At 47.9% G+C, this 15460-nt stretch overlaps 1 protein-coding gene across 1 annotated transcript in view; it reads right to left on the bottom strand.

Moving 5' to 3' along the window:
• VPS9D1 (VPS9 domain containing 1) overlaps positions 1-15460 on the bottom strand; it is a 372961-nt gene that overhangs the window by 151799 nt on the left and 205702 nt on the right. The window contains exon 10 of the mRNA XM_069216666.1: positions 10167-10669. Coding sequence (XP_069072767.1) covers positions 10167-10669 — 503 coding nt within the window. The remainder of the gene's footprint in view (positions 1-10166; positions 10670-15460) is intronic.

Genomic DNA, 15460 nt, shown 5'->3' on the forward strand with positions numbered 1-15460 from the left:
CAATTCCTAAAATGGGATCATGCATGCATAGTGAATCAGTATCTAGAAGGGGCTTGGTGTGTTGTAGGCGCCCCTTCTGCATAGAAAATATGTCTCAATGATAATCTGTTGCAAAACACTGAACTTTTACTGACCCCCAAGTTGGGACGGTAACTAATTCACTAAAGAGAAGGGGTCTGCAGAATCAGTTAGTCTGGGAAGAAGAAAGTGCACAGTCGATTGACACAAAGAGCCGGAACCTCACTCACAAGCGGTGCTGAGGTTGTGGCGATGAGGAACACAGTCTTAACAGAGAGGAGTTGTAAAGGACTGCTGTGAAGTGGCTCAAAAATAGTGCACATTAAATAAGTCAGGAACAAACAAATGTCACAATGGGACATGACAAATGGAGAAAGGGAATACGTGCTACAGCCCTTTTTTAAAAATCGCATCACAAGTGACTTGAATAACGAGGGCTAATCCAGCAAACATGAGAAGGCCGAAAGAGCTGAAAGGTAACCTTTGATAGTGCCCAAAGCTAGGCCTTGCTGGGCAAGAGAGAGAATGAATAACAGAACGTTAGATAATTTGGCATGAAGGGGTCCAATTTGGTGTGTGCTGCACCAAGCCACAAATTTGTCCAACAGAATGGCAGATACCGTTTTTGTCGAGGAACACCTGGCTGCCAAGATGACATCAACCACCTCTGGAGAAATGTCGAAGGTGTTCAGTTGACTCCCCTCAATCTCCACACATGAAGGTGGAGATTGTGAAGGCCGGGTGCAGAACCCCATGCTGTGGCTGTGATAGCAGGTTCTCCCAGAGGGGGAGCCTGATCAGAGGAAATATGCTCAACCCCAGGAGGTCTGGATACTAGACTCTCCATGCCCAATCCAGAGCCGCTAGGATACCTTGAGCCTGATCTGTCCTGATCTTCTTGAGAGCTTGGGATGGAGTGGTATCGGCGGAAAGGCCTATGGGAGTCCTGAGTCCCACTTGAGACGGAACATGCCTCAGAGTGAGAGACGCCTTGGAAACTCGATCACGCAGAACTGCAGTTCTCAGTGGCAACCCCACAGCGCCCTGTTTGTTGCAGTGTTAGGAGTTACGTTGTCCATAAGCACCTGTACCGCCCTCCCCTTGATAGATGGAAAGAAGGCTTTCAACACCAAGCGGAGGCCCTCAGCTCTAGAAGGCTGATATGGAGCCGGGAGTCTGCTGGAGAGCAAAGGCTCTGATTTCCCCCTTTTCCAGATGGCTGCCCTAACCCAGAGTAATACTTCAGTCAGCTCTGGTGGCGAAGGCAGAGTGGTCTGCAGCTGACCCAAATAATGGTTCAGTAACCACCACCGCAGATTGTTCTGCAGTCTCCTTTGAAATCTGGACATGGTCGGAGATGTCCCCTTTATGTTGGGCCCTATAAGACTTCAGATCCCACTGCAGAGACTGCATATGCCACCTGGTGTGCTCAACCAGCAGGATGCAAGAGGCTTTCAGTAGCAGCAGCCTCAGAGTCGACCTCACTGAAATTCAGGACTGAGCTGAAAAGTTGGGATCAAAGCCTGAATGTCCTGAATTCTCTTTCCCAACTGAATCGTGTCCAGAATGGCTCTGACGGAAGCACAAGGTGTGACTTCAGCAAATTGATAGTGAACCACAAAGATGATAGGAATCTTACTCAGGACTAGGTTTTCTCCCAGGACTGCCGACATAAAGTCTCCTGTCTTGATGCGAAAGACAATCTGTCAAACAAATTTGTAAGTTTGTGGGTATTTACAAACTGTTTCCTGAGCTCGTTCCCAACCCCCCAACAGATGCAGATTTACTCTTGTCTCATCCACATGCTTGCCGAACAACGCCTCTCCATCAAAAGGAAGGTCCAACACCTTGTTCTGAACCTCTGGACGAAAGGAAGTTGCCCTCAGCCAGCCCTAACGCCGCAGCAATGCTCCACCAGCTAGCTGCCAAAAGGCTGTTGTTGCAATATCCATAGCGCAGTCTATCACCTCAGCCGAGGTGCGCTCACCCTCTAAGAGGATTTTCTTCACCTCCGCCTTGAGAGTCTTCTGAGAGGTGGTCCAGATACGGGGCAATATCAGCCCACGGCTGTCTGTCATACCTCCCCAGGATTGCCAATGAATTCGTTGCCATCACTATTAGGCCACACATGTAAGAGAAAAACTTCCAGATGTTGTCCAGTCTTCTCCCCTCTTTGTCTGGAGGAGCTGAAAGTGGCAGTGATGGATTTTTGGAACGCCTCTGCGCTACCTGGTTAATGACGGAGTCCGGCTTCGGGTGACTAACAAGACACGCTGGGGCGTCCTCTGGGGCCTTATGCTTTTTGTCCAACCTAGGCAAGACTGCCGTCACCATAGCTGGATTTTTCATTACTTTGAGACCTTCCTCACAGATATGGCCTACTATCGGTATGTAGCGGACACTCTTTTGATATGGCTCCTTGAAGTCATATAAGAAACAATCCATCTGTTTGGATGGGATGGGTATCGCAAATCTCTTTGTTGCCCTCTCAAGCAAATTATGGAAACCTCCAATATCTCCTGGGGGAGAATCCACCGGAGTAGGCGATGGAGAATAGGGTGTCGGCAATATATAGTTGTCCCAATCCGAGTTGTCCTGCAATTCTCCTTCTTTCCTCTCTTCATCCGAGTCATCCTCTTGAGACTTCACATGAAGCTGTGAAGGGCTATGGGCTGCCCCAAACGGCCCATTGTCATCCGAATCTTCCTCCAGAAGATGAGTTGGGATTAAAGGTGTACCTTGCTTGGGTAAGTAGCTCTTGGAGTGATATCTCCCCTCCCATACACAGACTGCGTTTTTCTCTTCGTCAATCGTGTCGTCGACGAAGTCATCTCCGATAACCCAAGTGCTCCCGTCGACGGTGTCGCCGACGACAGCATAGATGTGGAGATCCTCATTGTTGGTGGTGTCGTCGATGGAGTCGTCGTCGGAATCATCGTTGACGACGTCTTGATCTTCAACGTCGACGGCCTAGATTTTGTTACCGTCGTCGTGGATGTTGTAGACGAGGAAGAAGTCACCATCGATAGACTAGTTACCGTCGTCGATGCAGACACCGTGTACGTGGAATCGTCTTGGACGGTCTATCTTCAGAAGCTGAAGAAGGTTTTCTGAACACCGTCAACACCTTTGGAGGGGGTGTAGAATGCTCTGAGGAGGATTTTGGTACCTCCTTTGATGTTGAAGGTCGATGCCTGGACTTAGAGCAGGATCTTTTTCCCCGAAGTGAGGATGAGAGACTGCAGTCTTCACCAGACCCCTGTGAGGTCTTTTTAAAAGTCTTTGAGGGTTGTTTTGAACCAGTTTCAGAATGAGGTGATCTTTGCTTCTTTTGTGACTTCCTAGAAGACCATGAAGACTCCTCACTGTCAGAGTCCGAGACAGGGTTTTTTCTTGATTTAAGCTTTTGGAGCCATATCAACAACCTCCCCTCTCTATCCTTCAAAGTCTTTGATGAAAAGGTACAACATACCTTACAGTCAGTAGCAGAGTGTTCAGGATATAGGCAATATATACAATCTGTTTGAGGGTCTTCTGAATGGAGCCTTTTCTTCCCACAAGTGCTGCAGGCTCTAAAGAGACTTTTTCTTTCTATGTCAGACATACTGCTGGTACAACAGGCTCCAGAAAGTATGAGTGTAAGTCAGAGACAAGCAGTGAGCAAAAAGAAATTCAGATATAGGCCCTCATTACAACCCTGGCGGTCAAAGACCGCCAGGGCTGTTTTTGGAGTTTGTACTGCCAACAGGCTGGCGATACAAACTTGGGCATTACGACCGCGGCGGAAGCGCCGCGGTCGCATCCCGCCGGGACAGGCGGTTTCCGGCCACTTTTGTCCCAGTGGTTGTAATCCCCTAGGGCAGTGCTGCTTGCAGCGCTGCCCAGGGGATTACGAGTCCCTCTCCCGCCATCCTTTTCAATAGCGGTATGAACGCCATGAAAAGGTTGGCGGAAAGGGGAGTCACGGGGCCAACTGCCACGGCCCCATGGAGCTTTTCACTGTCTGCTTAGCAGACAGTGAAAAGCGCAACGCATAGCCGCAACACCGCCGGCTCCATTTGGAGCTGGCTCCCGTGTTGCGGCCCAGCGGGGATCTCAAAATAGACCCCGCGGGAGTGCGGGTGCATTGGCGGCCGCCCGGCGGTTTCAACTTGGCGGGCAGCGGTTGCCGCCCACCAAAGTTGAAATGAGGGCCATAGTGAGAAAATCTTCCTCCACAAGAACAACTGAGCAGAGCTCAGAGAAGACTCCCTAGCACAATGTGCAGTAGAAAATCTGAGGGGCTGGAGCTTCTCTCAGGAGGGTTCTAGAGGGTGGTGCTCTCTGATTGGCTGAGGTTTAAGTTTGGTCCTTTTTACATAAGGACTTGGATAGATTGCTAAAATGTAGAGTTTTTTATGTTATACCTGTTATGTCTTTGGGAAATTGTCTTTTCTAAGGTACCGGGGACTCAAATCTCGACGACGGGGAATGATTCAAGCATGTGAATCTATGAAAGTTACAATACTGGAGTAAATTCAAACATCAGTTAATCAGTTCTGACAATATACTACACTTTCTTCTTGAATACACACATTTAAATTTTGGTATACATATTGCTACATCTCCTCCTCCCACAGACTAGCATTACTCCTTGGGCTGGCATCCTTGGGTGGGGGGGCAGCATTGTGTGCAGCAAGGACAATTTGCTTGGAACACTGCAGAGGAACAGTAATATAGCTCCCACAACTTTAATACTATTTTCCTGGCTTCTCACCCTCCCTGGGGTCTCTGAAACTGGACCGTTACAGGGGTGGTGCACCTCTAAGGACTTTCGCAAGCACCTGAGCAGAGGAGCTCCCAACCACCTATACAGCTGTCACAGGTTGTGCCCCCTGGTGGATGGGAGTAGAACTAAGGAGCAGCTGCACATCGGGGATGGCCCCTGTTGGCTCCATTAGGCGAGATTAACTTTTGGCAGGGCCAGGCTGCTCATGCGAAGGCCACTGGCCCCTCTTGCAGGTCTGACAGTCTTTGCTAGCAATTCACAGCAACTTCCAGAAACTCTGAACTTAACGGAGCCCTTCTATACAACAGCAGTCTTTCTCATGCATTGGTGCCCTTGACCTCCAGAGATGTCCTGCAACTGCACATATCACCAGAGGCTTTGGCACCAAGGAAAATCCAAAGTCAGCTAAATCATGAGCTTTAACACTGGTGGAGAATCCGGATTGTCTAGCAACAAACCTTCTCCCGGAGGGATCAGATAAGTTGGATGGAGTTTGGAGGCAACTGCAGTGACTAGAACCTTCCTCAAAGGCAAAAATAGACACTCTTACCAATGATGTAGGCCTGCTTGCGCAAAGATAAAAAGCAGCATGCAGATCCCACAGGGTACCCGCTCACACAACTACCTCTGGTGCCCCTATTAGGCTAATAGTCACCAAGCTCTTGCATTATAAAGACAGAGATAAAAGAATGTGGGATGCAAGATGAGCTAAATAGGTAGAAATGGATAAACTCTTATCTCTACAGATTGCACACAGATTGCACACTAGCTGTTCAGCACCAGCAAGAATCTTTTGTGGGAATGATAAGAGAAATAGGACTGAAATACTCAATACTTTTTCCCACCAAGCTCAAAATTGCAGTAGGTCAAAGTGCTCTCTTTACTAAACTGAAAGCAGCTTGGGACTGGGCTGATTGGCAGGGCACCTCATTGTAGCCGAATGTACCCTTCGGGTGGAAGTGTCAGACAACTGGGCACAAGGCGTCCAAACCAAAGCCTGACAAGGAAGTAGCCTCTATTTCTACCCCTTCATGGAAGCAGTCACGCGACAGGAGGCAGGCGGCCCTCCTTGCACTATATAACCGGGGCCTCAGCCTCTGCTTCAATTGACACCAAGGACGATGACGGCAGTTCACCTCAAATGACATCACTTAAGAACTAGGGTCTCTTCCAGTGGTGACCTTTCAGATAGCGCATGACCTCCAGGACCCAGTTCAAGCCTGGACCTTGGCTAGTACTACCTTACTTTGGACACTGAGGACTCCCACTCCATATGCCTCTAGATCTATCTCAGTTTCCTCAACCTACTCTTGGGCAGCGCACATTCTTCTGTTTGATTAACCATTCTCTTGTTTACTGAAACCAACATGTACTGTTTGCTAGATTAGTGATACCCCAACATGGCCAATGTGTTTCCTTGCTTGGGACTCGTGGCATTGGAGAGTAGAGTGCGGGGCCACCCGGGTTGGACTCTACATTGCCAGTGGCTGCACAACACATTCCAGATGTATTCACCTTGGTTTAATAATGTTAATGGATGGTTGGCCATTTGCCTTCTGTTCTGTGCATTACTGTATTTATTTTACTAGTTTCCACAGACAGAGACTGAGCGGGATCATTCTCCCCTTCTGGTGTCACTTCAGAGGCAATTGTGCTCGTTTCTTGAAAACATCATGTAAAGAAATGGCTACACATCACAAGGCAATATGTGAGTTTTTCCCTGGCACTACCCTTCCCCTTAACAGAACGAGATGACTTTTTCGTAATCACTTGGAACACTAGAAGGATACCTACGGCTAACAGGCGCTACTTATTTAACTTATTCCTCCAGCATAGGGGACACACATAGCCCTGCTTAAGAAATCACATACAATGCTTGTGGAAGAAGCCAAACATCAGAAGATCTTGAGGTGTCAAACATTATCTAATAACTTCTCAGGTTATGCTAGAGGGGGTCTTAATATGGGTTAGGCAGAGGTCCCATTTGGACCAGAAGCTGTTCAGATAGATGTAGTGGGCAGATGTGTCCTAGCAGAGAGCAGGGTGGTTGTGACTCATGTGCTGCTTGGCAGCATTTACTCTCCCAATACAGAGCAACATACTTACTTGAGATGGTTGTCAGAGCAACTTGCCAAGTGGGTACATATTCAATGGATTCTGGAAGGCATATACAATTGTATGCTAGACTACCAAACTAGCTTAGGGTGGGATCCACCCATCCATGCTTTGATGGCTCCTTCAGGCCTCCATGGTAGAGGACACGCTATTTCAAGGACAGCTATTCAGGAATTCCTTAGGGCTGCGCCTGAGGAGCAGGCCACTCTAGCTGAACCACTGTGCTTCCTAGACCACAAAATGACACTGACAACACTGTCAGGGCTCATACTGAAAGGGACAGAATGGGTAGGCTATTGTATTTGCTTTTTAAACAAGAGCATAGACATGCAGCTATCCCATTACTTCATATCTCACAGGGAACAATCTTGTGAGTGCAGCAGGAAATCCATGCTGCCTTTTACAAGCACTATTGGGTGCACTATGATGGCAGGGTTGGAGCATTTTCTTGGACAGCTGCCTTTACTTTGGGTTCCTCCTGAGTTGAGGGAGAAAATTTACGCTTTTATCAGTCCTAAGTATTAGGTAAGCTTCCCAGGAGTAAGCCACCGGCAAAACTCCAGGAACCAACAGGTTTCTGCTGGAAATTCGTAAAACCTTTGCTGAGGCATTGGCGCCAAAATTGGCACTTCTGTAGGAGGCAGCAGCTTTCAAGTGTGTATTGACGTCATCACCTAGGGAGGCCCTGATGCTATTGATACCTAAGCCAGGTCGTGCTTCCTCAGCTCCAACTTCCTACTGAACCACAGAATTCTGATTATAAAATTCTTAGCAAGGTTTTGGCGAGTTGTATTTTGCTGGCACTCCCCAATTTAATTAAATGGATGAAAATGGGTATGTGCCTGGGAGGAGCACATCCATGAACATTAGCAGCTTCTACAGAATAATAGGTGGCCCCCCTAGCTTGGCCCAACTCGGCCTACCTGGTCCTTGACCTGAAAAAAGGCATTTGACACCCTGTATTGGGAAGCATATCATGTGACTCATTTGGTTGCTCTACAAAAGCCTTACTGCAAGAGTCTGGACGGGTGTGCTGATTTCTGTTCCTTTTTAGGTACTGCGCGTAACCTACAGGGGTCCTTCTATCCCCTTTACTTTTTGCACTTGCCACGGAACCGCTGGACTTACAGGCTGAAACTAAAAGGGCACGTCTGGGGCATCCTGTGTGCAGACAGAACCCAAGCTGCATCTATACAGAATGATATTATGGTCTACATCAGAAACACTGAGAGTGATCATAGTTCATAATCTCACGGAGTTCGGTTATGCTTCTGTACTACAAGTGAACTGGTCTAACTCCTAGGTCTTTCCTCTGCGCCCTGATATTTCACCAACCTGTCCTGATCTAGGAGATGACCCGATTGCATGGAAGAATATCTCCTATTGCTATCTAGGGATTAGGATCTATCATACTGACTAGGATTTTCTGGACCAAAACCACACCAGCGGCAGTAGCTGGACCTCAGTGTAAATAATCTTTTGGAGGACACTTTCTTTATCAGTCATGAGGAGTATCACCAGGGCTAAATGGTGATGCTGCCCTGCCTCCTGTACTACTTTGACAACCCCCCTCCTTTCTCTGCACAAATAAGTTCTTTCAAGACCTAGATGCTCAGCTTGGGGAACTAATATGGAGCAGCGGGCAGCGTACGGTCACTTCAGTCAAACAGCATCTCCATGTAGACCAGGATGAGCTGGGCACTCTGAACTTTAAAGATTTATACTAGTCAGCACTGCTCCAATAGAGGAGCCGTTGCCTTTCGAGACATCTGCAGGAAGAGATGTGCTCTACTGGAGTCCCTCTGTGACTTGGAGGAATATACAAGCTGCCTCTCTGGGCTCTAAACTTGTGTGTGGACTGCGCCTATTGTTGTTTATGGCTCTGAAATGCTTTGTACCAAGCCAGATTCTCGCCAGGAATATCGTGCCCTACGTCCCTGCCATCCCCTTGCATGGTTTGCCCAAGCACATTAGTTGTCTTACAGCTGTAGATCTGAGGTGTTTGGAGGATGAGTGTTTCACTTTACTGGGGGGGACATCTTTTCAGGACAGCCAGCTTCTTTCATTTGAGGTGCTCCAAGAACAGGTTGACCTACATAGACAGTTCCTGAGGTAACGGCACATGGTTAAGGACCTTAAGGCTAAACGTCACATTATGGGCTCGGACCCAAGACATACCGTCAGGTGCATACCTTATTTGTGATGGGAAATGGCATGAAGCACATTAGCTTACTGTATGGAGCACTTAAGCAATACATACACTTAACACTCCAGCACCTGCGTGATGTATGGGAAGCAGAGGTAGGCAGAGGACTAAATGAAAGTGAGTAGGAGGAGGTGATAAAATATCCTCACACCACCTTGTGAAAAGCTAGGTTCAAATATATATAATTTAATATTTTATACAGGACGAGCTTATCCTCCGATAGAGTAAATAAAATCTTGGTTTCCATTCTGCCTCCTGTTACCGCTACACTGCACCTTCGATTAATTTCTATAACATGTTATTGAGTTGTCCGTCTTTTGGTAGCCTACTGGTCATCTCCCACTCTTCCCTGTGATAAGGAGAATCATATTTAAACGAACTGGTTGTCAGATATTGGGATAGGAAGGCTTAACGTAGTCACACTTGCTTGGTTACTCACATCAGCTGTGTGGGGCCAACAAGGATAACTTGAAACTAAGAGGCAATGTGCAGAGAGGCTTGCTGGCAAAGAAGCTGCTTTGTACAGTGCCCAGTTGCAGAGCACCTACACTCAGCTCTTGACTCCTGCTCCTAGAGATGAAATCCAGCCTTTCCAATGGTAGCAAATAAGCTTGTGGCAAATAACTTATGTGGATCAACTACTGCAAGTGGAAGAGTGAGTAATGTGATATGACCTACCCAGACTGAGAGAAGAAGAGAGAAATCAGGTAAAAGAAAATTTACATAGAGTAAGCCAGGCCAGGGACTGAGTTTAGAAAGCTGTTGAGCTTGATAGAAGTCAGTTCTGATGCACACTGATCAGTTATGTAGGTGTATGTGGTACCAGGCATGCAAAGCTGTTTTGAACAGCTATAGAAATAGTCTTTATCACTTGACTTGGTAGCTATGTGAGAAAGCTTGTTCGCAAAAGTAGCTGCAATTGCTAAAAGTCTCTGAAAACAATCAATATTGTAACAGTTGTCTGTGCTAGACTGATGCCATATAAGCAAGGAACTCAAAACAATTTTCTTTCCCAGCCCAATGCTATTTATAATAATGGTATTCCAAAATAAAGCTCACCTATTGCACTGTGGATGTCTTTCACAATCCTTTTCAGGTGCTCTTCTGCAGTTAGCACTTGCATATTTGTTTCAATTGTCACAGAAAGTCCTTTCATCCCAGTTTCCACCAGAAGGGGACCTAGATCTTCAAACGGGCTTTCAATATCTTTCTGTGTTCTGTCCTCAGTCCTGTGCAACACCTGATCTTCAATATCCTGCTCCACTTCCTGGTCCACACAAAGGTCCTCTATTAGGGGCATTGTGGACAGGCTGTGCCTCATTCCCTGCTTGTTGATTCTGTTATTCTCTTGGACAGATGTGATACAGTGTAAACTCTGGGAGGACTTCAGACGGTGGCCAACTGGTGTGGGCCGCAGCAGTTCCTGGGTGCTGAGTGACTGGGCGGAGATGTTAGAGGTCTTTGGTGGATCAGCAGAAATCTTGCTTATGACAGGGTAAAGTTTGCAGTATATTCGGTATTGCAGATTCCTCAGAAGTTGGGAAACAGGGTGATCGTGGAAGCTTTTACAAGAAACAAACACACTTGCTAAATTAAAAAGAGGGACAATACTGGTGCAGACACAAATTCAACTGTTAAGTTTATCATTTCATACACAGTTAGAAATCTGCATACAGTAACAATTAGAGTTTTTATACTTTTTGCATCTAATGTTTATGATTATATTAAAGGCACTGAAGAACAAGTTACTTACCTTCTGGAATGCTCATTCTGGAGGCTCATCTATCTAACTGCAGATTTCTTGCCTTAGAATAGCCTCTAAGTGCCAGAATGGATCTGGAGATTTTGTAGCGTTGGTCCCGAGCACCGACAGGTGCGGATGTGTCACTCTGCACTGGCTCTATACTGCCCTTGTGGTGATGAAATGGAGTTGCATGTAAGTACCCTTGAGTGCTGACATCTGTCACTTGTTTTTCCTTTTCCACATCTCGGACGTGGAGAGGGAACAATTAATGATAACAGTGGGCCAGAAAATACCTCCATTGTCAGTCCAGTGAGAACTTCACAAAGTACTATGACCCTTCTTTACCTCAAGCATTCACAGCCTGAAATGTCTACATTCCATCAAGACCTACATTCTAACAGAACGCTTCAAGACCTATTAATTATCACTTTTTCAAGCATCATGTTGTAGGAATCTGTGGGTCAATACAAAGAATATCCTTAATAGCAAAAGAGAATTTTATTAATACAAGCAACAATGACAAGGATACACTATTTACAGATTGAAAACTACAAGTAAGACAACAGAGGTATGTTCTGCCATGGACAAAAATGAGTACAGTCTGTGATGCTACCGATCTTATAGACTCTTCAATCGGGAAACATCCCTACACCCAAGTGGCAGATATTTAAGGACCTTTGAAACAAAAAAAAGTTAGCTATTCAGGGCTTTGAATTACCTCTTCCTTCTGTTCTACAATAGAGCTATGTTTCCATCACAGAAGAAACGTCTGTGTTAACTTTTATTTCCAAACCCTATGCTCACAAGGAGCCCCTTTTTGATATTTCTCAAGAGAATGTATCTGATCGGACACTGTGTATGTGTTCTTATGCCTCTCACCATTCTCAACAACACCCTGGTCAAATGTAAGTTCTTCACTCTGACTTCTGTGAGATTTCCAGAGAAAAGTATGGCCATCAAGAATGTACTGAGTCCAATGGCTGTAAACTTTATGAAGCACAATCTTCAAACCACAAGTGCATGTTCTCAGACTCCAGTTACTCATCCTAAAAACAACATCTGTTTCAATCAGTTGGTGTAGGAAGCTGGCTCTCTATATGCTATATCAAAGTGAGATATAGTGTGCAGAGAGTACAAGGGTTCCCCAGAGGCTTGACAGAGGCTAAAGTAGATAATACTAATGAACAAGGTACTTACCTTTGGTAACAAATTTTCTGGTAGAGACTCTACTGGTAGAGAGCACCTCTGTCAGGAGATTTGTCCTGACTGGCACCATGAGGAAGTCTAGGTCTAAGACCCCTAAGCCTATGGTGCTGCCCTACGCACCCCCATAGCATAAGAAGCTCCCTCCTCCGTAGCCAAATTAGGAAGAGAGAGCATGCCAGTATCTGGAGACGTGTCCAGTCTACTGGCTTCCCTAGATCCTCATACCAGTCCTGCTCTTGCTTCAATTCACACTCCAAAGGGTCTTCAGACCCCACCCCCTCGTCTCCCGTGCCTGGTTGTTCTAAATAAGGCTCAGGCAGTGATCTGGGCCTAATCGCACCGTCAAAGTTGGAGTCGGCGTCGTACGACATCGCTCTGGCTCCGGATTATGCGGAATGAGGATGGGGCTACCACCAGTGGGCGCCGGTGGTGGAGGAAGCGTCGATGTTGGACCCGGCGCTGTAGGAGGTCGACTGTGTGAGACCGGCGCCGGTCCAGATCTGCCATCGGATCCTGGGGTCCCCAACGCCGCCGACGTGGAACCCGATGGGGCCCCTGCTGACCCTGCGGGGCCCAAAGACCCACCCGAGAGTGCAGCCCGCTCAAAAACAAGGCTCATGGCCTTGTAAAATTCCTTTATTTGAGTGAGGGGCGCTCCGGTCCCTGGAAACGGGGGAAGATGCGAAGTCGGCCGGGTGCAGAGGTCAAAGTGTAGGCAAAATTAACATGAGCTCCTATGGAGACTGAGGGCACTCGGCTTCAGATCTGCAGGCAGGTAAGCGCCTGTGTCTTTGGAGGGAAGACCTGGGGGTTTAGAGGAGCACTGGGGGGCCACAAGTAGGCACCAAACATACACCCTCAGCGGTGCTGGGGCCGCCGGGTGCAGGGTGCAAACAAGATGTTGGGTATCCAATGATTCTCTATGAAGGGAGCCCTGGGGGTCACTCAAAGGCTGCATGTGAAGTCCAGGGGGTCGTCTCGGGCAAACCACAGGCTGGACAGGGAGGAGGGCTGCCTGCTTAACATTGCTGTACTGTGGTTCGGGTTCTCCAAGCCCTGGGCGCTGCGGGTGGAGTGTGTCTATAGGCGTCAGATATCTTCTTCCGGAGCTTTGTGGTCAGGGGGGTCTCGGGATTCCCTCTGCTGGTGTGTTCGTGGAGGGGTGGAGAGGTCAACCCAGGGTGGGCACTTCCTCGGAATCACCTGGGGATCCTCTCTAGACTGGTTGGGTCACCTGGCCCGGGCCATAGGCATCGGATACAGAGTGGTTAGGACTCACGCATTCGGAGTGAGGTTGGAGTCCTTACTTGTTGGTTTTAACTTAGACAGGGCAGCTGTCCACAGGAGTTCTTGGTCCTTTCGGGTGAAGGGCAGTCCTCTGGAGCTTGGCAGAGGTCGCTGGTCCCGCTGGATGCATAGCTGTTCTTTTGCAGGTTCTTTGAAGGAGGAGACAGGCCGGCAGGGCTGGCCCCAAGTCAGTTGTTGTCTTCCTTCTTCTGTCCTGGGGGTTTCAGCTATGCAGTCCTTTTCTTCTTGTCAGGTCGCCAGGAATCTGGTGAGCTGGGTTCAGGGAGGCCCTTAAATCCTGGATTTAGGGGCAATACAGGGGACAGAGGGCGGTAGCCAATGGCTACTCTCCCTGAGGGTGGCTACACCCAGCTTGTGCACACTCCCTTTGGGGAGAGGGGCACAACCCTAATCCTAATGGTACCTGTCCTCCGAACCAAGATGGAGCATTCTGCAGGGAGGGGGTCACGTCAGCTCTGGACACCTTAGGGGTGGTCCTGGCTGGGGTGATCACTCCTCCAGGTTTTCCCTAATTCTTCCACCAGACTTGCTGCCAAAAGTGGGGCTTTGTCCGGGGGGGGGGCAACTCCACTAGCTGGAGTGCTCTGGGGCACTGTAATCCGAGGCTTGAGCTTTTGAGGCTCACCGCCAGGTGTTACAGATTCTGTAGGGGTGAAGCACCTCCACCCAGGACAAGCTTTGTTTCTGACCACAGAGTGCACAAAGGCCCTCACCTCATGTGGTCAGAAACTTGTCTGAAAGTGGCAGGCTGGCACAGACCGATCAGTCCTGCACTAGCAGTTGGGCTAACATACGCCCCCTGTGTGCATTTTTCAATAAATCACACACTGGCCTCAGTAGGGGGTTTATTGTGCTGGGAAGTTTGATATCAAACTTCCCAGTATTCAGTGGAGCCACTATGGAGCTGTGGAGTTTGTAATGACAAACTCCCAGACGATATACTCATTATGGCTACACTGCACTTACAATTTTTAAGAAGGGACTTAGACACTGTAGGGATATATTGCTCATGCAGCTATGCCCTCACCTGTGGTATAGTGCAGCCTGCCTTAGGGCTGTAAGGCCTGCTAGAGGGGTGTCTTACTTATTCCAAAGGCAACAGTTTTTGGGCATGGCACCCTGAGAGGGGTGCCATGTCGACTTTGCCTTTTCTCTCCACCAGCACACACAAGCTGCAAAGACAGTGCACATGTGCTTGGTGAGGGGTCCCCTAGGGTGGCATAATACATGCTGCAGCCCTTGGGGACCTTCCCTAACCACAGGGCCCTTGATACCATGGGTACTTTTTACAAGGGACTTAACTGTGTGCCAAGGGTGTGACATTTGTGGAAACAAAAGTACAGATTTTGGGAAAGAACACTGGTGCTGGGGCCTGGTTAGCAGGATCCCAGCACACTTTCAATCAAAGTTGGCATCAACACTAGGCAAAAAACCATGCCAGCAGTGGCACTTTCCTACAGTTGGTCACTCTGACCTCCGTTATAGTGGACACAACTGATTCCTGGCATCCTGAAAAGAAGAGATCCCTGGCTACATCACCCATATTAATGCTCCAAAGTGCAGTTGCAGTTCTCATCTGAATCATTCAGACTTGTTGGATGATTTGGACTTAATTTCTTGTTTGGACTCCATCTTGTACACCAGGGATGGACCTTTAGGGGAATTACTGTCAGGATTCTGCCACCTGCCATCCATCATGGGGTGCTCACGAGGGCCTGTGGGGCCTATCTGTTACACCAGATCATGACAGACCTCTTTCCATAACCTTACATTCCCAGCTCCAGCCTAGGCTTCTGCACCATTTTCCTGATACCTCACTGTTGGACCTTGCCCCTTTTGCAGGGTTATCCCCAAGCCTTTTACCTTCTTCCTCCTATTTCTTCTGACCTGTTTTTGTTGGCTTTAGGACTCTGGGCACTTTACCACCGCTAACCAATGCTAAAGTGCATATGCTCTCTGTCTAAATTGTATTGGTGATTGGCTTTCCCATGATTGGCATATCTGATTTACTAGTAAGTCCTTAGAATAGTGCGCCAGGCGCGCCCAGGGCCTGTAAATCAAATGCTACTAGAGTTGCACCCGTCGCGCTTTTCAC

The sequence above is a fragment of the Pleurodeles waltl genome, chromosome 12 (genome assembly GCF_031143425.1).
Source record: "Pleurodeles waltl isolate 20211129_DDA chromosome 12, aPleWal1.hap1.20221129, whole genome shotgun sequence".
Taxonomy (NCBI): domain Eukaryota; kingdom Metazoa; phylum Chordata; class Amphibia; order Caudata; family Salamandridae; genus Pleurodeles; species Pleurodeles waltl.